Source organism: Ranitomeya variabilis, chromosome 1 (genome assembly GCF_051348905.1).
Source record: "Ranitomeya variabilis isolate aRanVar5 chromosome 1, aRanVar5.hap1, whole genome shotgun sequence".
NCBI classification, from domain to species: Eukaryota; Metazoa; Chordata; class Amphibia; order Anura; family Dendrobatidae; genus Ranitomeya; species Ranitomeya variabilis.
In genome coordinates this window covers 799,057,245-799,082,458 of record NC_135232.1, presented here as the reverse complement: position 1 = coordinate 799,082,458, position 25,214 = coordinate 799,057,245, and the positions used below count along the sequence as shown (strand labels likewise).

The 25,214-nt window shown below is 42.7% G+C and overlaps 1 protein-coding gene across 2 annotated transcripts in view; it reads left to right on the top strand.

The window, feature by feature from the left end:
* The window catches only part of LOC143785131 (GRAM domain-containing protein 2B-like), a 121,695-nt gene that overhangs the window by 56,724 nt on the left and 39,757 nt on the right, over positions 1-25,214 (top strand). For both annotated transcript variants that reach the window (XM_077273810.1, XM_077273818.1), the window contains exons 2-5: positions 2,295-2,435; positions 9,506-9,590; positions 9,757-9,826; positions 12,916-13,019. In XM_077273810.1, coding sequence (XP_077129925.1) covers positions 2,295-2,435; positions 9,506-9,590; positions 9,757-9,826; positions 12,916-13,019 — 400 coding nt within the window. The remainder of the gene's footprint in view (positions 1-2,294; positions 2,436-9,505; positions 9,591-9,756; positions 9,827-12,915; positions 13,020-25,214) is intronic.

The window sequence follows — 25,214 nt, the reverse complement described above, 5'->3', positions numbered from 1 at the left end:
TTGACCATATCCACAGAAAATTTCTCCCAATCCCCTAATATCATGCATTGTCCTCCTTTCAGCACTGCATCTACCTCACTTTCTCTCTTTGAATCGGTCACGGAAGATGTGACCAGACTCCGTGCATCTTCTTGCCCTACTACCTGCACCAGTGACCCTATTCCCTCACATCTTCTCCAGTCCCTTTCCTCAGTTGTCACCACTCGCCTAACTAACATATATTTAATCTCTTTATCATCCTCATTTAAACACGCCAGCATGCACCCATTATTTAAAAAAACATCCCTCCACCAGAACTAAAGACCTGTCTCTAATCTCCCCTTCATCTCTAAACTCCTGGCAAGCTTGGTCCACTCCCATCTAATCCTCTGCTATCTCAGATCACTCTCTTCTTGACCTTTTACAATCTGATTTCTGCTCTTTACACTCTACTGAAACTGCCCTCACTAAAGTCTCTAATGATCTGCTAACAGCTAAATCTAATGGTCACTACTCCATGCTGATTCTCCTAGATCTTTCTTCAGCATTCGACTCTGTCAATCACCAGCTCCTCCTCACTATACTCCGTTCTATCGGCCTCAGACATAGAGTTCTCTTCTGGTTCTCCTACTACCTCTCTTAACGATCCTTCATTGCATCTTTTGCTGGCTCCTCTTTCTCTCCCCTTCTTTTTACTGTAGAGGTTCCTCAGGGTTCAGTCCTAGGCCCCCTCCTCTTCTCCTTATACATGGCCACTATTGGACAATCGGTAGATTCAGCTTTCAGTACTATCTCGATGCTGATGACACCCGATTATATACATCGTCTTCTGATATCACCCATGCATTACTACAAATTCCAATGATTGTCTTTCTGCTGTCTCTATCATCATGTCCTCCCTCTTTCAAAAACTGAACTCCTTGTGTTTCCTCCCTCCACTAACCTACCTGTACCCGATATTGCCATTTCCGTGTGTGGTTCCTCTATTACTTCCCAGCAACATGCCTGCTGTCTTGGGGTCATTTTTCATTCAGATCTTTCCTTCACTCCCCATATTGATCACTCGCCCACTCATGTCACCTACATCACAAAAACATCTCTAGAATTTGACCTTTTCTTACTTTTGATTCGGCAAAAACTCTCAATGTAGCTCTTATTCATTCTTGTATAGATTATTGCAACTCTTAATAATCAGTCTCCCTCTTGCTAAACTCTCATCTCTCCAATCTGTCCTGAATGCAGCAATCAGGATTATATTCCTCGCCAACCATTACACTGATGCCTTTACCCTGTGCCAGTTGTTGCACTTGTTGCCCATCCATTACATAATTCAATAGAAACTTACCACTCTCACCTTCAAATCTCCCCATGATTCAGCACCCCCCCCCCTACATCTCTTCCCTCGTCTCAGTCTACCACCCTACCCGTGCCCTCCATTCTGCTAATGGCATAAAACTAACATCCTCAATAGTCCGAACCTCCCATTATCGTCTCCAAGACTTCTTGTGTGCTGCATTAATTCTTTGGAATGCGCTACACAGAACAATTTGATTAATCGTCAATACCCACAATTTTAAGCATGCCCTAAAAACACTTTTTTTTTTTTAGACTGGCCTATCAACTCACCTTACTTATATAACTATTTCTGTTTAGCCCATACAAAGTCTTCTTCAAAATCATGACTCTCGCAGTATCTTTTCGCACACCCACCATGCACATCTGTGTCTGTACTGTACACATACTGGCTAGTGACCGGTTCATGCAGTGTTATGTGAATACCTTATTATATTGATAGCCGGACTGTACAATACAAGCACTTTTTACCATTTACCTTTCGTGTCCCCCCTATTTCCTCATAGATTGTAAGCAGCAAGCAAGGTGCTCACTCCTTTAGGTATCTGAATTGTGTTATTCTGTTATGTCTTTATTGTTTGTACAAGTCTTTTTTTTTTAACATTGAAATTGCAGCACCAAGAGGGAAAAGTTGTGGAATTATAGAAATTGCAGGATAGATAGCCATGTTGTTGACCTGCAAATTATGAAAACTAGAAATCTTCAAAGCATCTTGATTTATTCAGTATCAAGTATGTGCGCCACGTGTAGAAATACATGCCCTTACACGCCTTGGCATTTTATCAATGAGGTCATGGAACCAGTAGTGCGGTTACATATCATTAACATGTCTATCCATTGTGTGATTTCCAAAATTCCACAACTTTTCCTGTTTGGTGTTGAAACTTCAATGTTGAGACATTCAAGTATATTTGAAATCCTTCTTACTATGCTTTGCTTTAATTTCTTCATATTCTGTTTAGTATTTCTCCGGATTCTTCATTGGGCACAGTGAAAGTGAAGAAGAGCAAAAAACGACTTGCAGACATTAAGTCCTTCAGTCTTGAAGAACCTCTTCTTGGGGATGTTGGTGAGAAAGCTGAGAGAGTTGGAGGCTTGACCAGGTGTGAGCATTTATAAATAATAAGAAAGGAATTTTTTAAACTGATCAAATAAAATATATGATATCGACCATGTTGCTGAATTGCCTAACGTTTACATTCACCAGTAGTTGGCGATTCAGACTACCGACTGCTGTACTATTAGTGAAGCCTGAAGTCAAAGGTGAATGGAAGTACACCTTGTGAAAGTGTTGCTAAATATATTCCTAGGGCAGTTATTTCACCTACTACAATTCCTTTTTTTGGGGGTCTATGGCAAAGAATGGCTAAAAAAAGTTCTCAAAAAGCACTTGAAACACTCCTATTCCGGTAATTTTTGTTGAAAAATGGCTTTGTGTTCATGCATTCAGGCTATTGAGCATCTTTTAACCACTTCAGGTTACCAAAATGCCAAGCAGTTAAAAAAAAAAGTGATGTCCATTCTTCATGCATTTTCTGCTGTGAAGCCCCTCCATAGTTTACAATAAATGTCAATGGGGAGACGGGAAAAAAACACCCAAAAGACGACTGGGCGTCTTTTGTGAGCTTTTTCAGTTTAAAAAATTCTAGCATTTTATTCATTGCTTTAAGGGTCCTTTTCCACTTGCGAGGAAAACGGATGCGTGCAATCCGATTAAAAATCGGATTGCACTCGGACCAATGTTATTTAATAGGTGTCTTTTCTTTTGCGATTTTTTTTCTCACCCGAAATCTGACTGAGAAAAATCTGGATCGGCTGAGAAAAAAATCGCAGCATGCTGCGTATTGCTGCGATTCTCGGACGGGACTCGCCAATGCAAGTCAATGGGTGCGAGAAAAAAATATCTCAGCACTCGCACCGTGCGAGTTCTGTCCGATTTTTACGCACCAGTGTCCTTTGAAAAGCCGGCAATTCAGTGCGGTGTGCAGTAAAATCACACTGACAGGTTAGAATAGAGAAGATATATATACACATAGAATAGGTATATATACATATATATATGTCAGTGAGACACCTATATATGTATATTTATATTTAATGCAGCGCTAGATAGCTTAAAAGCCTCTAATTCAATTGCCGGCTTTTTCCTTCTCCTTCACAAACCCGACATACAGTAAACCATCTTATATCCCTTTTTTTATTACATATTCCTCTTCACTAATGTAACAAGTGTCTGTGTGCACAATTTGGGGGCTCTAGCTATGAAATTAAAGGGTTAAATGGCGGAAAAAATTGGTGTGGGCTCCCGCGCAATTTTCTCCGCCAGAGTGGTAAAGCCAGTGACTGACGGCAGATATTAATAGCCAGGAGAGGGTCCATGGTTATTGGCCCCCCCGTGGCTAAAAACATCTGCCCCCAGCCACCCCAGAAAAGGCACATCTGGAAGATGCGCCTATTCTGGCACTTGGCCTCTCTCTTCCCACTCCCTGTAGCGGTGGGATATGGGGTAATGAAGGGTTAATGCCACCTTGCTATTGAAAGGTGACATTAAGCCAGATTAATAATGGAGAGGCGTCAATTATGACACCTATCCATTATTAATCCAATTGTTTGAAAGGGTTAAAAAACACACACACATGATTTTAAAGTATTTTAATGAAATAAACACAGCGGTTGTTTTAATATTTTATTGCTCTCTCAATCCATTTGCAGACCCTCGCTTGGCAAAACAATAAACACACAATATACATACCTTCTGCTGACCCGTCACGTCCCACGAGGTAATCCATCTGAAGGGGTTAAAATAATTTACAAGCAGGAGCCCTGCAAATGCAGCTGTGCTCGTGCTTGTAATTCCCCGGCAAATGAAGGAAATGTAGGTCATTGACCTATAGTTACCTTCAGTCACGGTGATGCGCCCCCTAGTGGATGTCCTCATATGACCTGGAGCGTGGGAAAAAGTTCCCAGGCTGCAGTTCATGAGAACATCCAGCAGGGGCGCATCACCGCGACTGATTGTAAGTATAGATCACTCTGCTTTCCTTTCAGCACCCGGGGATTACAGGCACGAGCGAGTGATTTAGTGCAGCTCATGCCTGTAATATTAGTTAACCCCTTCAGATGGATTACCTCGTGGGACGTGATAGGACATCAGAAGGTATGTATATTGTGTGTTTATTATTTTGCCAAGCGAGGGTGTTGCTGATGGATTGAGAGAGCAATAAATTATTAAAACAACCTGTTTGTTTCTTTCATTAAAATACTTTTTAATCGTGTGTGTGTGTGTGTGTGTGTTTTTTAACCCTTTCAAACAATTGGATTAATAATGGATAGGTGACATAATTGACGCCTCTCCATTATTAATCTGGCTTAATGTCACCTTACAATAGCAAGGTGACATTAACCCTTCATTACCCCATATCCCACCGCTACACGGGAGTGGGAAGAGAGTGGCCAAGTGCCAGAATAGGCGCTTCTTCCAGATGTGCCTTTTCTGGGGTGGCTGGGGGCAGATGTTTTTAGCCACGGGGGGGGGGGGGCAATAACCATGGACCCTCTCCTGGCTATTAATATCTGCCCTCAGTCACTGGCTTTACCACTCTGGCGGAGAAAATTGCGCGGGAGCCCACGCCAATTTTTTTCGCCATTTAACCCTTTATTTGAGCAGCTACAGCGGCCAAATTTTGCACATACACACTATTAACATTAGTAGTGTGGAATGTACAAAAAAAATGGGGATATGAGATGGTTTACTGTATGTAAACCATGTCTCATATCCTGTCGGGTTTGTGAAGGAGAAGGAAAAAGCCGGCAATTGAATTAGAGGCTTTTAAGCTATCTAGCGCTGCATTAAATATTAATATACATATATAGGAGTCTCACTGACATGTATATATGTATATATACACATTCTATGTGCATATATCTACTCTATTCTAACCTGTCAGTGTGATTTTACTGTACACGGCGCTGAATTGCCGGCTTTTCAAAGGACACTGGTGCGTAAAAATCAGACAGCAATACGGATGTCATACTGATGTCATACGGATGATGCGATTACAAATCGCATTGCACTCGCATTGCACTCGCATGACACTCGCATGACAATCGCATACGTTCCATCCGTTTTTTCGGTCCAGATTACGGACCGTTTTTTATCTCGCAAGTGGAAAGGGACCCTAAGGATTAAAAAAATTTTAAAAAATTGGTAAAAATTTTTTTTTTTTTAGTAGAGCACACTCACTAAACATTTCAGGAAACTTTAACAAAAACACTCCAGTATAAAAAATAAATAAATTAAATAAATAAATGTCGCCGTTTCCTGCAGTTGTTTCCGCCTGAAAAACACATAGTATAGTTTTTGACTGCCTGACAACTGACTAAAACGTCATGCGAGCATGCTGTACACGGGTCACAGATAAAGAACAGGTGGTTTGATGCAAAGGTGTACCTATAGCTATCCCAACGGATCTTGTTGTTTGCAGAAAGACACATGGTCTGGCTCTGTATTCAATTTGCCATTCTGCACAGAATTTATCCCAATGTATCTTTAGTTACAATATTTAACAATGCAAATTCTTGGCACTATAGGGCAAACACAAACAGTAAGGTTCGTTTTATTGTGGACCTTTTCCACCTGTACAGTGGCTGATAAAAAGCAGAGCATTGCGGAAGGTACAAGATCCATTTGCAAGCTTTCTTTCTTTTATGGCCAATAAAGCACATTTTTAGCAGATGCAGTCACTTAGAAATTAGAACCACGGTTACTCTTTATTTCGTAAGTCAACAGTACACATGAAAAAAAGGAACTTTGTGATATTTCTTATCAGAAAAATCCGCTTCCTTCTCCTCCTGGAGTGATCATTTATTCTCAAAATTCTCAATTTACAGGTAAAATCTGTTTTCAGTGAAGACAGACTTTCCCATTACTGAGATAGAATCTTATCAGTAGCTACTGCCATCTCCTATGTCGTCGGGAGGAGGAGGGAGGAGTTGTGCATTTACCTCCTTTTTTCGTCATTCTCCATAGAATCTTATCGGTACCAACCGTCATCTGCTACCTCAGTAATGGGAAAATACTTCTTCATTGAATACAGATTTTACCTGTGAATTGAGAATTTTGAGAAAAAATGATCAGTTCTGGCAAGGAAAAAAAGCAGATTTCTCACATAAAATATATTACAAAATGTATTCTTTCCATGTGTTCTATTCTTTTATGAAAATAAAATGAAAACGCCGATTACGCATAAACCCCTTCATGACCAATGACGTATATAGGTCATGTATTCCCCTTTGATGTGGGCTCCAGTGCATCTTTTCCAGCACATGACAGCTGATTTGGTTAAATGCCGCTATCAATCTGTGCCCTGTCACAAGATCGCGGGTCGTCCATGGATTGGCATGACAACCTGGCGTCTGCAGGAAACCCCTCTAGTTGTCATTGCCAATCTGTTATGAGCACCACCCCATGGCCGCCATTCATAGTAGTAAACAGATAAACGCACACAATTGGAGGAATGCCTCATAGTATTAATAAGTAACTACCAGTGTAGTAGATGAAAAGCATTCACACCCAGGTAATGGGACAAATCAGGACCCACCAAGAATCACTAATACAACCACAGACAGAATGGTGGAAAGAAGTCCATGAGTAACACAAAATAGCACAAAATAGAAATATCTTTATTATTAAAAACCACATGCAAGAGCAAGAGACAGGGGCATAACTGGAATAGGCGGTGAAGCAAAACACATCACTGGTAAGGGACCACACATGCTGGAAACATATCACAAGCACAAGTGCGCAACACAAACTTTATACAGTGACCACATGTCAGCGTGACCTACCTAGAAGTCTGTAGACCGAACACGTGTGGACCTCCACCCTCCCCGACGCGCGTTTCGGAAGCGCACAGCTTCCTTCCTCAGGGGGCGTGTGGCATTCATAGCAGATGATGATTTTAGCTTGTGTAGCACAAGCGATCAGAAGATCGCAGCTTCAAGTCTCCTAGGGAGACTATTGAAGCATGTAAAAAAAAAAAAAAAAGTTTTAAAAAATATTAAAAATATAGAAGTTCAAATCGCCCCCTTTTTGCCCCATTCAAAATAAAACAATAAAAAAAGGAACATATTTGGTATCGCTGTGTTCAGAAATGCCCGATCTATCAAAATATAAGAAGGATTAATCCGATTGGTAAGAGGAGTGATGAGAATAAAAAATCAAACCACCAAAATTGTTTTTTTGGTCGCTGCAGCATTGCAATAAAATGCAATAACGGCAAACAAAACATTGTATCTACCCCAAAAGGGTATTAAGAAAAAAGTCAGCTTCGTGTGCAAAATGTAAGCCCACACTCAGCCCCAGATAGCTAAAAATGCTACAAGAACGGAGCCATTTAATTTTTTTGTTTTTTTTAAATTTTTTTTAACAAATGTTGGAATTTTTTTTTCACCACCTAAATAAAAAAGAACCTAGACATGTTTGGTGTCCATGCACCTGTAATGACCTGGAGAATCATAATGGCAGGTCAGTTTTAGCATTTAGTAAACTTGGTAAAAAAAAAGAAATACTTGTAGGATTGCATTTTTTTTTGCAATTTCTCCACACTTTTTATTTTTTTCCCGTTTTGCAGTACACGTTATGGTAAAACCAATAGCGTCGTTCAAAAGTACAACTCGTCCCACAAAAAATAAGCCCTCACATGGCCATATTGACGGAAAAATAAAAAAGTTATGGCTCTGGGAAGAAGGGGAGCAAGAAATGGAAATGCAAAAACTGAAAATCCCAAGTTCGTGAAGGGAGTAAGGCCCTCATACACATTAGACTAATGTCAGTCGATATCGATGGGTAGTCCCGGACAACTGATCACTGGGCGATTTCGGACTGCTGACCACTTTTTTTTTTTCTCTGACGACAGCTTTCTAATAGAAAACGCTCAACCCATCTAGCGCTTGTGTGTATTGGAGAGGCTGCTGATGACAGCTCTCTAATGTGTATGGCCGGCTTTACATATAGCAACAATAATCTACCAATCAATAGGTACAACTGATTGTGCACATATGTCTCTGCTTACAACCAAATAACATTATAAAGACCACTTTACATAGGCCGACAATCTTAGTGCTTATTCCTGATTATTGACCCTTGTAAACATGGCAGTGATCAGCAGACAAATGAGTATGGCAAATGTTTGTTGGTAGATCAGATTTATAAGCAGATCTAAAAATCATCGTTGGCATCAGAATATCTCCTCATGTAAAGGGGGATGTGCTGCTGACAATATACAAAGCGCATAGGGACCGAAGTATCACATTACCAATCATTTGGCCTATAGTTTACATCCGTCTGTCTAAAGTGCCCTTTAACATTCTCCGATTGACTTGATTTATTGTCCATTCGTGCTAGTTATGGCCTTTGCAATCTCTCACCGCTAATGAAAAATAGCACATCAAGAAGCACAACTTAGGGCTCATTTCCACTTGCAAGAGAAAAAACGGTCCGTAATCTGGACCGAAAAAACGGATGTAGCGTATGCGATTGTCATGCGAGTGTTATGCGAGTGCAATGCGATTTTTAATCGCACCATCCATTTTACATCCGTATGACATCCGTATGCAATCCGTTTTTTTTCTCTGCAACTATTTTTATACAGTCATTTACAGTGTTCTATGCCACAGAATGGTAATGTATCCGTAAAAAACGGACGGAATACGGATGGTCCGTATTCCATGCGTTTTTTTTCACGCACCCATTGACTTGCATTGGCGAGACTCGCAGCAAATCGCAGCATGCTGCGATTTTTTTTCTCAGTCCGATTTCGGCTGAGAAAAAAATCGCAAATGAAAAGACACCTATTGAATAACATTGGTCCGAGTGCAATCCGATTTTTTATCGGATTGCACTCGTCCATTTTTCTCGCAAGTGGAAATGAGCCCTTAGTGCTAAAACCCAGAGGGCTGCTTCCAGGTCAGAGGATGTAGGAAGAATCCACATACAGGCATTTGCATGAGGTCTCAGAAGAAACCGAAATTACAGCTATTATTTGTGCATTTCCTAATTTATACAAAAGGAGATGTGTAGAGTCCATCACTGCACTTTTCCTCAGTGATCTTTGTCTCCACTACCTTTTATTTCACATTGAATACATTGGTATTTTTTTTTTTTTTTTTGTAGGTCAAAAACTTACGACCATCCTTCATCCCTGAGGATATTAGAGAATGATCCTGCAGCGGAGAGGCGCCGTTCCATCACAAGCAATGTACGGCTATAAAACGGAAAATTTAAGAAAACAATTCTATGTTTTTCACTCCTACAAATATTCAATTTGTTTTCTAATTTTTCACTTTCACTTTTTCCAAATGTTAGCCTGTATGATTTCCATAAACTTTTTAACTCTTTCATTATATTTTCTTTGAAAATTGCAGCTATCAAAGCATAATGTATCATTCCACAAGATATTTCGGGAGGTTCATGAAGATGAAGAGTTAATAGACAGTAAGTTTTACACACCTTTTTTCCCAATAGTTGCTTCTTTACCTTGTTTACTTTCTAAAATGGATGTAGTTGAAAGATATTTTAATTGGTTATAGGCATGGGAATATCCAAAATTGTTTACTATCGCTGACTTCCAAAATTAAGAGTTTAACCCCTTAGTGACCAAGCAAATTTTGACCTTAATGACCAGGCCAATTTTTCAATTCTGACCACTGTCACTTTATGAAGTTATAGCTCTGGAACGCTTCAACGGATCCCACTGATTCTGAGACTGTTTTTTTGTGACATATTGTACTTTATGTTAGTGGTAAAATTTCTTCGATATGTCTTGCGTTTATTCATGAAAAATTTGGCTAAAATGTTGAAAATTTTGCAATTTTCAAACTTTTAATTTTTGTGCCCTTAAATCAGAGAGTCATGTCACACAAAATAGTTAATAAATAACATTTCCCACATGTCAACTTTACATAAGCACAGTTTTGGAGACATAATTTTTTTTTTCGTTAGGAAGTTTTAAGCGTTAAAATTTGACCAGTGATTTCTCATTTTTCCAACAATATTCACAAAACCATTTTTTTTAGGGACCACCTCACATTTGAAGTGAGTTTGTGGGGGTCAATATGACAGAAAATACCCAAAAGTGAGACCAGTCAAATACTGCACCCATCAAGGTGCGCAAAACCACACTCAAGACGTTTATTAACCCTTCAGATGCTTCACGAGAGCTAAAGCAATGTGGAAGGAAAAAATTAACATTTTACTTTTTTTCACAAAAAAATTTACTTTGGACCCAAACTTTTTTATTTTCAAAAAGGTATCAGGAGAAAATGGACCTCAAAATTTGTTATGCAATTTCTCTTGAGTACGCCAATACCCCATATGTGGGGGAAAGCCACTGTTGGGCACATGGCAGGGCTCAGAAGGGAGGGACCACCGTTTGACTTTTTGAACTCAAAATTGGCTGAAATCAAAGGCGAGTGACATGTCGCGTTTGGAGGCCCCCTGATGTACCTAAACAGTGGAAACCCCCGAATTCTAACTACAACCCTAACACAACCCTAACCCCAATACACCTCTAACCCTAATCCCAACCATAACCACAACCATGACCCCAACACACCTCTAACCCTAATCCCTACCACAACCATGACCCCACCACATCCCTAACCCCAACACCACATCCCTAACCCCAACACCACAACCGTAACCCCAACACCACAACCGTACCCCCAACACAAGCCTAACCCTATCTCATAACCCCAACCCTAGCTCTAACCCCAACCCTAAAACTAACTGCAAAGAATGGAAAAGAATATATATATTTTTTATTTTCTTATTTTTACCTAAATAAGGAGGTGACAAAAGGGGATTTGATTTAATATTTTTTTTTATTTTGATCACTGTGATAGACCCTATCACGGTGATCAAAATTAACCAATAGGAAAAATCTCCTATTGTTGCCGGGTACCGGCCAGCAGATCTCGGCGGGCGCATATTCCCACCATTTTCTTCCGGGAAGATGACACGGAGGGCCAGGGGACGAAGTCGGAGGATCTGGGGATGGCGGTCCTCTGGTATGCTAGATCATATAAGAAAGGAGAGAAATTAATTGAAAATCAGACTTTTTTTGTAATCGCCATTATTCGGTGAATAACGGAGATCACAAGACTTTGCATGGTGAAAACCAACCCGAATCATGTTCTCCAGGGTCTCACCAACCCCTGGTAGCCGAGACCTCCAAGATTTTCTGACGCTGGGGAGCGCTATAACCTTATTTCTCAGCGCCGTTAAAAAGTGGCGCTAAAAAAATAAGGCCCCTTAATGACCTCCGTTAAAAGGCGTATCGGCGGTAGTTAAGGGGTTAAAGGAGTTTTCCTACTGTCGGTATACTCTTTTGCTTCCTCCCCAACCCAGGAGATGTGGTATGATCAGACCATGTTCCTGCAGTATCAGACACAGCATTACACAGTACACAGCTGGGGCACATTTATAAGATTATCTCAGCACAGGAACATTTTATTTAAACATATCCAATTGTGAAAATTATTATTACAAGATCTATTGATTAAATTTAACTTTGTTCATGGGAAATCCCCTTTAACTATCTGCTCAGATATTATTTTATGACTGAAGTTCTGACACCATGTTCTAATTTGATTGGCATTAAAATGGCAGTGTGCATAGCATATTGAATTGCTGTACTGTATTTTAATAAGAAAAATTTGTGCTATGAAAAGGGGTTTGAGTGTAGGTGCAGAAACCCTGATTCCAGCAATGTACTTACTGGGCTTCTTGTTCTAGTGTTGCCTTGAGCCATGTAGTTATCCTGCTCTATGTAACCCCACCCCCACGACTGATTAGCACAGTGTACGCAGAAAGCTGGCAATCATTGGTGTGGGGGCGTTGTTATACAGGGTTCAGCATTCAGAGATCTGGTAGATCTGCAGCAGAGAAAACAGTGATTTTATGAAACTGCACCAAGTAGACCAGTAAGTGTCACCGCTGGAATCAAGATCTCTGCACATACATTATGCTGCTCTCAAACTATGTATCAATAACCTAGTGACAGATTCCCTTTAACAGTGCATTCCCCTGAAGGTCTGACAGAAAGGCATCTAGCCATATTTAAAGGGGATCTGGCACATTCTACATTCTGTCTGATCTGTAGATAGCATGGTACAGAGAAGCGGAGCAGAATGATAGGTTTGTTAGAAAAATTCAGTATAACTTGCATTTTATTAATTGAACTCCTTGAGTCCAGCCGGTTGTATACACATGAGTCCAGTCCAACTCGGTGATTGACAGTTATCCCTGCATGACATCTTACAAGGAACACTGTCACCTAGGATTTCACGGAATAAAATAAAAGTTTTACTGAAACTTTCCCAACACAAATGTGTATCAATCTGATCCCCTGGCTCTATAACATCCTGCTTGCAGAGCAGATACCATTTTCAACATAACTGGTTCCATTTAAAGCCCTTTGATGGGAGAAATCATTGGCATTTCTTGATGACAGACTTCAATGAGTTAGTTTGATATTGCCCTTTAAGTTTCAGTAATATAAGTTCCTTACTGTACATTCTCAGGTTTTACTTGTGCCCTCCAAAGAGAGGTGTTGTACCAAGGACGGCTTTATATCTCCCGCAGCCACTTAGGATTTTTTTGTCTAATGCTTCGCAAAGAAATCAAGGTGGGTTTCTATATAGCAGAGATCATTTGAACAGATTAATGTATTATAATTGGGGATAAGCAAATCGCTTCAGATAACTCCTTATCTGAATAGCTATAGTGCTTACAGAATAGCTGCCTCGGGAACCCGGATACCTGGAGCGCTCCCGATAATCAGCTGATCGGAGAGCACAACAAACAGGCTGTCCATGCATGTATTGTGACAGTTACACAGCCCCGACCCATGTAGCTGCGGAGCCAATCAGCTGATTATTGGGAGCGCTCCAGGTATCCGGGTTCCCTCTGCAGTTATTCTGTAAGCACTATAGCTATAAGTAGGTATCCTAAACTATTCGCTCATCTCTAATTAGAATGCTTCCAGTGTGTTTTTTATTTTGTGTCTAGTTTTAGGTTTAACTCCAGGAGCTGAGCCTGCAGTATACAGATGTTTGCTGTGTTATATACTTGGCATCTGCCTCTAACAGCAGCAATCGGAGAAAAGTTCTGATCACTGCTGTTAACCTCTTAAATACCAAAATCAATCTTGCACTGTTCTGTGCTCCCATTGGCTTCTGCTCAATATGACAAGACAGTGGCTTTATTTTCAAAATTGTCAATTCACACGTAAAATCTGTAACCGGTGAAGACAGATTTTTTTACATTACTGAGATAGGAGATGTCTGCTACTGATAAGATTCTATGTAGATGGGAGAAGGGAGGAACTATGCCTCTAGCTCTTCCCTCCTCTACTCTCCACTCATACATAGGAGATGGCAGCTGCTACAGATGAGATTTTATCTTAGTAATGTAACAATCTGTCTTCACTGAAGATTTATCTGATATTATCTTACCAAGTTACTTATTTTCACTGGTTGCGCATAGCAGCCAGGGCAAGCTGAAGGCCCGCTTGGTTGCCATATTGGTACATCTGTGAAGACTGTGCCAATGAGACCATGACATGATGTTAATTGCATACTGCAATAATGTAGCACTGCATTATATAGTATGAGCGATCAATGTTCAAGACCCCAAAAGGAGTTAACGTATAAAAATTTGAATTATGCTCATTTATCTCCTTTAAAAATAAAGAAATGAAAAACGAAATGATATTTGGTATCACCACATCTGTAAAAGTTTGCTCTTTCAAAACATAAAATTATTTATCCCATACGGTATACGCAGGAAAGAGGAAAAAAAATATTAAAACTCCAGAATTGCATTTTCAATCGCTGCTCCTCGTCTAGACAATAAAAAACAATAAAAACCTCAATCTCAGAAATATGCCCACACACATTTTTTATTTACATTTTTTTTTCACTACTTAATTACAATACTTATAAAAAATATTTATTTATTTTTGTACCCTACAATAAAACCTGTAAAAGCAGTACCCCAAAAACAATTGGGGAATTGTGGGATTTTATTTTCCAAGACACTGTATAATAATACGAAATGGGGCCATGCAAAACTATAACTTGTCCCCAAAAAAAAGCAAGCCCTCATATCTCAATGGAAGGAGGAAAAAAAAGTGGGCAAAAGACTTAAAATCGCCCAGTCATAAAGGGGTTAAAGTAATGCAATATAATTTATAGGCGGTGAAAAAAATACATACAGTGGGTGAAGTATTGAACATGTCACCAATTTTCTAAATTAATACATTTGTAAAGGTGCTATTGACATGAAATTCTCAATTCACAACCCATCCTATTCACACATGCAAAGAAATCACCATGGATATCCATAACTTAAAGCGAACCTGTTACCAGGTTTGGCCAGTATGAAATATGGCCACCACCTTTCAGGGTTGATATACAGCATTCTATAATGCTGTATATCTGCCCCAACCCGACCTGTAAGAGAAGAAAAATAACTTTTATTATATTCACTTGAAAGGTGGTGGCAGTATCTAATATTAGTTCCCTTTAAATTGCGTGTAATAATGAGAACTAACAAAAAAAGGGAAAAAGTATTGAACAGGTAAAGAAAGAGAAGTGGAAAAAGTCATGCAAAGTCATGACATCAGCTTAAATCTATCAGTAAGTAGAAAGCCATTCTGCCACTTAGTGGAAAATAGTATCAGCTGGTTCAGCTGATGGCCTATAAAAAGTTGTCTCATTACCAACGCGCCACAAAAGAAACATTTCATGATGGGTAAAACCAGTGAGCTGTCTAAAGACCTGTGCAACCTTATTGTTGGAAAACATACTTATGGCATTGGTTACAGAAGAATTTCTAAACTACTGAAGGTGCCAGTGAGCCCTGTTGAGGTCATAATCTGGAAGTGGAAAGAACATAATTTCCCCATAAACCGGCTACAACCAGGTGCTTACCACAGGTTTTCAGACAGAGGAGTGAAAAGAATTATCAGAAGAGTTGTCCAAGAGCCAATGACCACCTGTGGAGAGGTACAGAAAGCCATTGAATCGGCAAGAACAATTGTTTAAAGGGAACCTGTAACCCCCAAAATCGAGGGTGAGCTAAGTCCACCGGCATCAGGGGCTTATCTACAGCATTCTGTAATGCTGTAAATAAGCCCCTGATGTATCCTAAAAGATGAGAAAAAGAAGATAGATTATACTCACGCGGGCGGTCCGATCCGGTGGGCGTCGTGGTCCGGGGCCTCCCATCTTCATAGGATGACGTCCTCTTCTGGTCTTCACGCTGCGGCGCAGGCGTACTTTGTCTGCCCTGTTGAGGGCAGAGCAAAGTACTGCAGTGCGCAGGAGTCGGAAAAGGTCAGAGAGGTCCGGCGCCTGCGCTCTGCAGTACTTTGCTCTGCCCTCAACAGGGCAGACAAAGTACGCCTGCGCCGCAGTGTGAAGACCAGAAGAGGACGTCATCTGATGAAGATGGGAGGCGCCGGACCGGACCGCGACACCCATCGGACCAGACCGGGACCGCCCCTGGGTGAGTATAATCTAACCTCTTTTTCTTATCTTTTAGGATACATCGGGGGCTTATCTACAGCATTCCAGAATGCTGTAGATAAGCCCCTGATGCTGGTGGGCTTAGCTCACCCTCGATTTTGGGGGTGACAGGTTCCCTTTAAAAAAAAAACAGTAATGTACTCAACCTCCATGGCCGGCATGCACTCTCACCATGCACGCTATTCCATTGCCGAACAAAAAGTATGTTCAACCGCATTTAAAGTTTATCACCAACATTAAGACAAGCCTGTGAAATACTGGGAGAATATAGTCTTGTCCGATGAGACAAAAATGTAACTCTTGACATGTCATAATTTACACTATGTTTGGAGGCCAAAAGGCACTGCATATCACCCCAAAAACACCATACCAACAGTGAAGTTTGGAGGTGGGAACATCATGGTATGGGGCTGTTTTTCAGCATACAGCACTGGCAAACTTCATCTAATTAAAGGAAGATTGAAATGTACCTAGACATTCTTGATAAAAAATCTGCTGCCATCTGATGTTCGTCCTTCGTAGTCGAAGATGACCATGACTTCAGGGTTAGAAGAGAATTAGTAATTATGGATCCGGAGGTGGCTGATGAGTCCAATCCGAGCCCTGAAGGTTCGCCCACATACTTGACATAAGGAAGCAGATGTGGTCAGTACACCAGTTTCTACTTGTGCCTTGCAGACAGCGCGCTTTCTTTTTGCGTCAAAGATTTTCCTATCTTCAGCTGCACGTGATCCTGCCCCGCCAACCTGGACGATCCAGGGCAAGCTCTTCCCATTTATTGGTGTTGACTTCCAGGTTTTTTAGAGACACCTTAAGACAGTCTTTATAGTGCTTCTTCTGCCCCCCAACTGCTCGCTTTCCTTGGCACAGTTCTCCGTACAGCAGCTGTTTCGGTAGTTGGCTGTCAGGCATTTTGACCACGTGTCCAGCCCACCTGGCTTAGACTTTCAGCAGGAGAGTGTAAACGCTGCAGAGCCCAGTTTGTTCCAGAATTGCCGTGTCCGGGACATTGTCTTGCCACCTGATGTGGAGGAGTCTGTGGAGGCAACTCATGTGAAAATGATTAAGCTGTTTAGCATGCCGGTTGTAGACTGTCCAGGTCTCGCTAGCATAGAGAAGTGTGGTGAGGACCACCGCGCAATATACCTTCAGCTTGGTGGTAAAGCTGAGTCCCCTTCGTTCCCAGACGTTCTTACGCAGTCTCCCGAAGGCGGCACTGGCTTTGGCAATTCTGTTATTAACCTCAGCGTCTATGGTTACTTCATGGGAAAGTGTGCTGCCTAAGTAGGTGAAGTTATCGACTGCTTTGAGGTTTTGCTCCTTCACTGTGATACGTGGCTCCTTGTATAGTTTTCCTGGAACAGGTTGATACATGACTTCGGTTTTTCTAATGTTGCTCTCGAGACCAAAACTGTCGCAAGCTTCAGTCCATTTCATGCTGCATCTGCTGTTCCGTGCTTGCGTTAAGTGCACAGTCATCAGCAAATAATAATTCACGGATAACAGTCTCATGCACTTTCGAACCGCCTTCAGGCGTTTTGGGTTGAATAGCTTGCCATCCTGTACCTAACCTGGATTTCATCTTCACAGTTGTTAAAGGCATCACTTAACATTGCAGAGAACAGCATACTGAACAGGGTTGGAGCAAGCACACAGCCTTGTTTTACGCCTTTTGTTACTGGGGAAGCCTCAGATTCGTCTCAATCGTTCAGAACCTTCACCATCATGCCATCATGGAACTGCCGGACGATTGAGATGAACTTGCTCGGGCAGCCGAATTTTGCCATGATCTTCCACAGGCCGTCTCTACTGACTGTGTCGAAAGCCTTGGTCAAATCAACAAAAGTTACATAAAGGTCACGGTGTTGCTCCTGGCACTTTTCCTGAAGTTGACTTGCTGAAAAGACCATATCTACTGTTCCACGTTTAGCACGGAAACCACACTGGCTTTCGGGTAATAGGCCTTGCTCAAGGTGATGTAAAAGGCGGTTGAGCAAGAGACGAGCCAATATCTTTCCTGCAATGGACAGAAGGGAGATGCCTCGATGGTTGTCACAAGATTGACGATTACCTTTCCCCTTGTATATGTGAATTATGCTGGCATCTTTCATTTGTTGCGAAACCTGTTCCTTTTACTGCTTTCCTGACTTCATCTCCACTTGGAAGAACATCAAGGTCCTTTTTATTGATTTCTACCTGGGGCAGGGGAGCAAGAGCCTCATCATTGATATTGGCAGGGCGATTAAGAATATTATTGAAGTGCTCAGCCCACCGTTCCAGAATTTGTTTCTTTTCTGTCAGCAGCTTAGTTCCATCTGCGTTAAGCAGAGATGAAGAGCTTGATGACTGGGGTCCATATACAGCTTTGAGCGCATCGTAGAAGCTTTTCTAGTCATGGGTATCTGCATAGCCCTGAATTTCATCAGCTTTCTTGCTAAGGCTAGGTTCACATTGCGTTAGGGCAATCCGTTTAGCGCTAGCGGATTGCGCTAACGCAATGTTTATTTAGGGGCCGTGTTTGGGGTCGCGTTAACGTCCCCACTCTCGCAGATCCCCGATCTGCGAGAGCGGGGAACGGACCTTGGGCGCGCCGCGGACGCTGCAAGCAGCGTCCGAGGCGCGTCACAGAAGAACGGCACATCACTAGCGCGAGCCGAAAAAGGCACGCGCTAGTGATGCGCTGCAGGGAAAATTCACATTGCTGTCAATGGGCACGCTAACGGCCCCGTTGCACGGCGTTAATTGCGACATTTTTGCCGTGCAACGCTGTCCGTTAGCGTGCACACATTAACGCAATGTGAACCTAGCCTAAACCAGTTATCCTGCATTTCGAGTAGCTTGATCTGTACCTTTTTATGTTGGTAAAGGTATCTTTCTTAGCTAACGACGTGGGGTCATTTTGATACACCTTGTATCGCTGATGTTTCTCTTCTAGGAGTGTCTTTATTTCTTCGTCGTTTTCATCGAACCAGTCTTAATTATTTCTGGCTGCTGATCCGAGATGCTCCAGAGCAGTATGATATACAGCATCTCTCAGAATTGTCCACTGTTCCTCAACACCGGTCTCCTCTGCCTGCAGAATATTTAACAGTCTGGCATCAAGGTCGTTGGCAAATTCCCTCGCAATTCTTTTATTTTCAGCTTATAGACTTTCAGCCTCTTTGTCGTTTTCTGCCCTTGGGGTCTCCTCGCAGGCAGGATGCGGAGCCTGCACTTAGACACAATGAGGCGATGGTCAGTCCAGCAGTCTGCACCGCACATGGCACTTGTCACTCTAAAGTCCATCTCATCCCTTTTACTGGCAATGATGTAATCAATGAGATGCTAATGCCTCGAGCGTGGGTGCATCCATGAGGTCTTCTTGCATGTTGGTAAGCGGAATAGGGTGTTGGTGATGACAAGGTCATGTGTGGCACACATCTTGAGGAGCAGCAGGCCATTACTGTTACACTTGCCAGTGCTGTGTCTCCCAATGACCCCTTCCCTTTATTGATGGTCTGTTTCCACTCTGGCATTAAAGTCTCCAAGTATAATGAGCTTGTCTGCCTGTGGGATTGCTGAAATAAGTGTGTCAAGTTCATCGTAGAACTTATCTTTAATGTCATCCGGATTAGTCATCGTGGGAGCAGAGGCACTGATCAGAGTCGCATGTTTCTTGTTTGTAAGTGGGAGCTGAAATGTCATCAGACGGTCGTTGATGCCCTCCGGAAGCCTGGTAAGTTTACGAACAAGATGAGTTTTAATAGCAAATCCCACGCGTGCTTCTCGTTTTTCAGTGCTGCCTCGACCACTCCATAAGAACGTATATCCACCACTATGCTCTGTCAATTGACCCTTGACTGCCAGGCGTGTTTCGCTGAGAGCTGCTATATCAACGTTGTAATGAGCTAGCTCCCTAGCAACCAATGCTGTTCTTCTCTCTGGTCTGTCTGCCTTAGTATTATCCAGCAAAATACTCACATTCCATGTGCCAAGGTTGAGTACCATCATTTTCTTTTCTTTATTGTGTGTCGACTGCTGTATGGGAAACCCGCCAGCTGCTATAGGCTGGCCAGGTGAAATGAAGCATACTATGTTTGAGGCACCTTTTCTAGCCCCGTCCTCGATTGAGGTGAGCAGAGTGATCCTGATCAGGACTGCTCAGACACCCAGGAGGCTGCCGAACTCCACTGCTGCTTCGGTCCAGTGCTGAGCGACCATATGGCCTGGGCCGCCAGCGTACAGGTTCGTGACTACAGCTTCCAGTGACTCCACACCTGCTGCTTTGCCACTCTCCCATCGCCACAGGACTTTAGATATGCAGTGGTTGAAGTCATGACTTGCGCTTGACTTGGATTAAAGTGAGGAAGAGGTGCTCAGTCATCAACCTCACTCTCTCACCCGTACCTATCAAGCCCCAGTGGCAAGAACTAGGCGAGACAACTGGAGATAGGTCAGGGTGCAATGGATGGCCAGCAGTGTCCTATATGTGCCTCGCTGCACCCTCTCAGCGCTCCACAACGCTGTGCTGAGAATCGCTTGTCTGTCCATTGAATCTTGGTTTCTTCCGCAAAGTCTGCCATATCCAGTCTTCACATGCAAGGGTAGGCAAACCCTTGAAAATCACCGTAGGTCTCAAAGAAACCAAACAGCTGCCCTCACCTGGTTTGGCCCGCCTGCCGAGGCGGTGTTCCGGGGTGTACCCGCTGCCCCATGCTAGCAGCTACTTGGAGGCACAGGTGAGAGTTGTGCATAAGATGAGGACCAAAGATTGAAGAGCGGTCCAGAATGGACACGGCAAGCCCTCCAGCAGAGGTGCTACCTTTATCTAGATACCCCATATACCCCTGCTGCCATCTACCAGGGTGATGAAGACGAAACAAGGGTGGACATTTCAGAGAGACAATGTTCCCAAACACGCAGCCAAGGAAACTCTCAGTTGATTTCAAAGAAAGAGAAAATAAAGCTGCTAGAATGGCTCAGCAAATCACCAGACCTGAATCCAATTGAAAATTTATGGAAGGAACTAAAGCTCAGAGTTTATAGAAGGAACCCCTGGAAATTTCAGGGCTTGAAGAGTGTTTATGTGAAGAATGGGTGAAAATCACACTTGAGCAATTCATGCGACTAGTTTCTCCATACAGGAGGCGTCTTGAAGTACCAGCAAAGGCATTTGTACAAAATATTAATTACATTTCAGTAAATGTGTTCAATACTTTTGCCCTGTTTCATTTCTCATTATTACACATAACTTAAGTTATGGACATCTATGTTTTAATTTCTTTCCCTGTGTGAATTGGATGGGTTGTTACCTACATCTAGTGAGAATTTCATGTCCATAGCACCTTTAGAAATATATTTACTTAGAAAAAGGAGGAGCCGAAAGAGCCCTTAAAAATGCCTATCCTAATTTTCTTCCTACCCCTCTAAGGGTTTGTTCACAAGTGGCATGTTTGTTGCAGAAATTTCTACTGCTAAAGACTAAAGATCCCAATGTCCCGATGCCTGGTACAATGTTTTACACTGCTAATATCGGAAGCATGACTCTTAACAGTTATTGCACAACACTTTTGCTAATAAGTTGCAGTGTGCAAATTCAGCATTTATTGCAATAAAAAAGTTTCTGTTGTGCTACGTTTATCCAGAGTATAAATATATACTTTATCTCACAGCAACAGACTGGTACAAAGGGGAAAGGACTCTAAAGGGCTTACAGTCTACACGATAATGGGAAAGGAGACAGTTGGCTGGGGGTCGGAGCAGCTCCAGTGGTAGTGATCTGGCAGCGGGGACGTTGTAGGCCAGAGGTCCCCAACGTTTTTGACCTTGAGAGCCACATTCAGCTCTGACAGAGGGTCGTGAGTCACATCCAGCTTTGAGAGAGGGTCGCAAGCCACACTCAGTTCCCGCCCCCTCACAATAATGGTAACCAAAGCCCCATTACAGGCATAATGGTAACCAAAGCTTTTCCACAAAAATCAACCACCCCAAAGCAGTATACAAAGATCCAGAGGTTCCTACAATACCCCATTCAGTATTCTCCTATAAAGCACTCCCAAGACACTGTCACATCCAGCTTTAAACACCTTCTCGTACCATACTTAAATCATCTCAAAACCCCTAAGACCGGTATATGTGTGTCCAGATCTGCTCTTCTGTGCAGGGCTGCTCACAAAATTCTCAATTTTCAGATGTGCTCTTTATACCTGTTTGCTATAACTGGAGCTAATGCACCAAGCTGACAGACAGCCGCGAGCCACAATTCATGGGACCGCGAGCCACATGTGGCTCCCGAGCTACAGGTTGGGGACCCCTGTTGTAGGCTATAGAATTTTTTGAAGATAACACTTTTTCAGGTTACATCAATTAGAAGTGTTGAGGCACTGAATTCCAGGGATGGGGAATGCTCACAAAAAATCTTGAGAGCAACATGCGAGAGCAGAGGAGGGAAGGAGGTCTTGTAAGGATTGGAGATTACATGTAGGAAAGTTTCAGGAGATAACTCTGGGAGGTATGGATTAATTGAGTAGCAGAGTTAAGGATGGACTAGATAGGTGTCAGAGTGCTAGTTGGGAGGCCACAGAGGAGCATATTTCAATAATCTAGACAGGAGATAATGAGGGCATGTACTAGCATTCTAGTTGAATCAGGGTTAAGGAAAGTATGAATTATGGAAATATTGGAGGCGGCATGAGGTGGTAAGTGCTTGGGTGTGTGGTTTGAAGGACAAGACAGAGTCAAGAGTTGCACCAAGGCAGCAAACTTGTGACACAGAGTAAGTGTGATATTGTGCGATGAAGGAAACTTGACGAGTCTGCTTCTGTGCTCATTGAGCTTTAAGGTACCGTCACATTTAGCGACGCTGCAGCGATCTAGACAACGATGCCGATCGCTGCAGCGTCGCTGTGTGGTCGCTGGAGAGCTGTCACACAGACAGCTCTCCAGCGACCAACGATCCCGAAGTCCCTGGGTAACCAGGGTAAACATCGAGTTACTAAGCGCAGGGCCGCGCTTAGTAAGGCTAGGTTTACATTGCGTTAGGGCAATCCGTTTAGCGCTAGCGCTAGCGGATTGCGCTAACGCAATGTTTATTTAGGGGCCGCGTTCAGGGGTCGCGTTAACGTCCCCGCTCTCGCAGATCCCCGATCTGCGAGAGCGGGGAACGGACCTCGGGCGCGCCGCGGACGCTGCAAGCAGCGTCCGAGGCGCGTCACAGAAGAACGGCACATCACTAGCGCGAGCCGAAAAAGGCACGCGCTAGTGATGCGCTGCAGGCGAAATTTACATTGCTGTCAATGGGTGCGCTAACGGACCCGTTGCACGGCGTTAATTGCGACATTTTCGCCGTGCAACGCTGTCCGTTAGCGATCACCCACTAACGCAATGTGAACCTAGCCTAACCCGATGTTTACCCTGGTTACCATTGTAAAAGTAAAAAAAAAACCAAAACACTACATACTTACATTCCTGTCGCGTCCGCTTCCCTGCACTGTGTAAGCGCCGGCCCTAAAGCAGAGCGGTGACGTCACTGCTGTGATCTGCTTTACGGCCGGCCGGCGCTGACACTGGGGGACGCAGGGAAGCTGACGCTGAGGGACGCGACAGGAATGTAAGTATGTAGTGTTTTTTTTTTTTTTTTTACTTAACAAGGGTAACCAGGGTAAACATCGGGTTACTAAGCACGGCCCTGCGCTTAGTAACCCGATATTTACCCTGGTTACAAGTGAACACATCGCTGGATCGGTGTCACACACACCGATCCAGCGATGTCAGCGGGTGATCCAGCGACAAAATAAAGTGCTGGACTTCTAGCTCCGACCAACGATATCACAGCAGGATCCTGATCGCTGCTGCGTATCAAACACAACGATATCGCTATCCAGGACGCTGCAACATCACGGATCGCTATCATTATCGTTGTTAAGTTGTTCAGTGTGAAGGTACCTTTAGGAAGTGTGATGTGAAAAGAAGGATATGACTCCTAGACTTTATGGGCAGGTGACTTTTGTGCCAGATAAGTAGATTAGTGACGTCTGCAAACAGATGGTACTGGAAGCTATGGGACTACATACTTTAGGACAACTATACACATTAGTGGCAAATAATTCACACAATATAGCAATATAGGTGTACTGTATAGCACAAAACCACAACATAGGACTCAAAAGCTTTCTTTCCTATGCCTTGTAAATGCATCATACTTGCCTTGCCAACTGTGTTGCCTCAAACATGTATTTCCTGACAGCTTAGCATAGGATCTGCCTTTCTGCAAAACCCGTCATACTGCTTTCCTTCATCATGGTACTTCTGACAGAACAGCCTGTGTTTTCCAGCCAGCATGCACTAACAAAGTAATGTAGGGGGGTCAGAGAGATTGGTGCACTTTTCAATACATTGTGAGCACTGTTCTAGTCTCCTGTGTTACTGATTTCATTTTTACTTTTATGTTGCTTATGCATTAATGAAACAGTACCTATCACCAGTCAGGGTATGCCCTTTTAATTAAGGAAAGAGTAGACAGCCTCAAAATGGATAATTTTCTAAATATCATTTTTAGCAAAGGTGGCTGCAAAAATCAACTTCTGGTGTTATTTAGGAACTTTACCAGTTTGAGGATGCCCACTCCTTTTTTTTTAAAGGGCACCTGACTGTTGATACTTGCTGCCCAATCTACGGGCAACATACGGTGTATCAGATGCTGGCTGCACGATTTCAGGACCGATCTGCACAGGAGCCTAGTTGGACAGATGGGTTCCCAGAGGTTTCTCCCCATACATGCACTGAGAGATTAAGGGGAACGGGTGAGGAGAAGCCGCTGGAGATCCACCTAACCATATAGTCTCCTTTGTGGCTCAGTCTCCGCCGCAGTATTTCTGAGTTAGATATATTTTCCTTAAATCGTGCAGCCAGTGTCTGATTCATGCTGCCTGTGGATTGAGAAGCACATATCCGCTGTCAGGTTCCATTTAAATAAATAGGGAAGCCTCCGAGTGGTGATGGGTACTCTTTCATTTATTATGTGTAGAATAATGAATCCCTCTGAGAGGTTCAGATTTCCGACGCTTCTATCCATATATTGGCTGCTGTTGGAGGAGCATGTGACCAGTGTCCATCAGCCTTCTCCAGTTATAAAACACTTCACGTGGGAAGCTCACAGACTGGTCTGGTCACATGCTCCTCCACCACCCGCCGCTTTAATTTGTAACATGTTTTTACCGTTGCATTTTATAATTTTTACCAATGTGCTTTGATCAGGTGAATTATATTTCAGAAATGACTTGCCTTTTAAACAGCAGTGTTTGTCTCCAGGA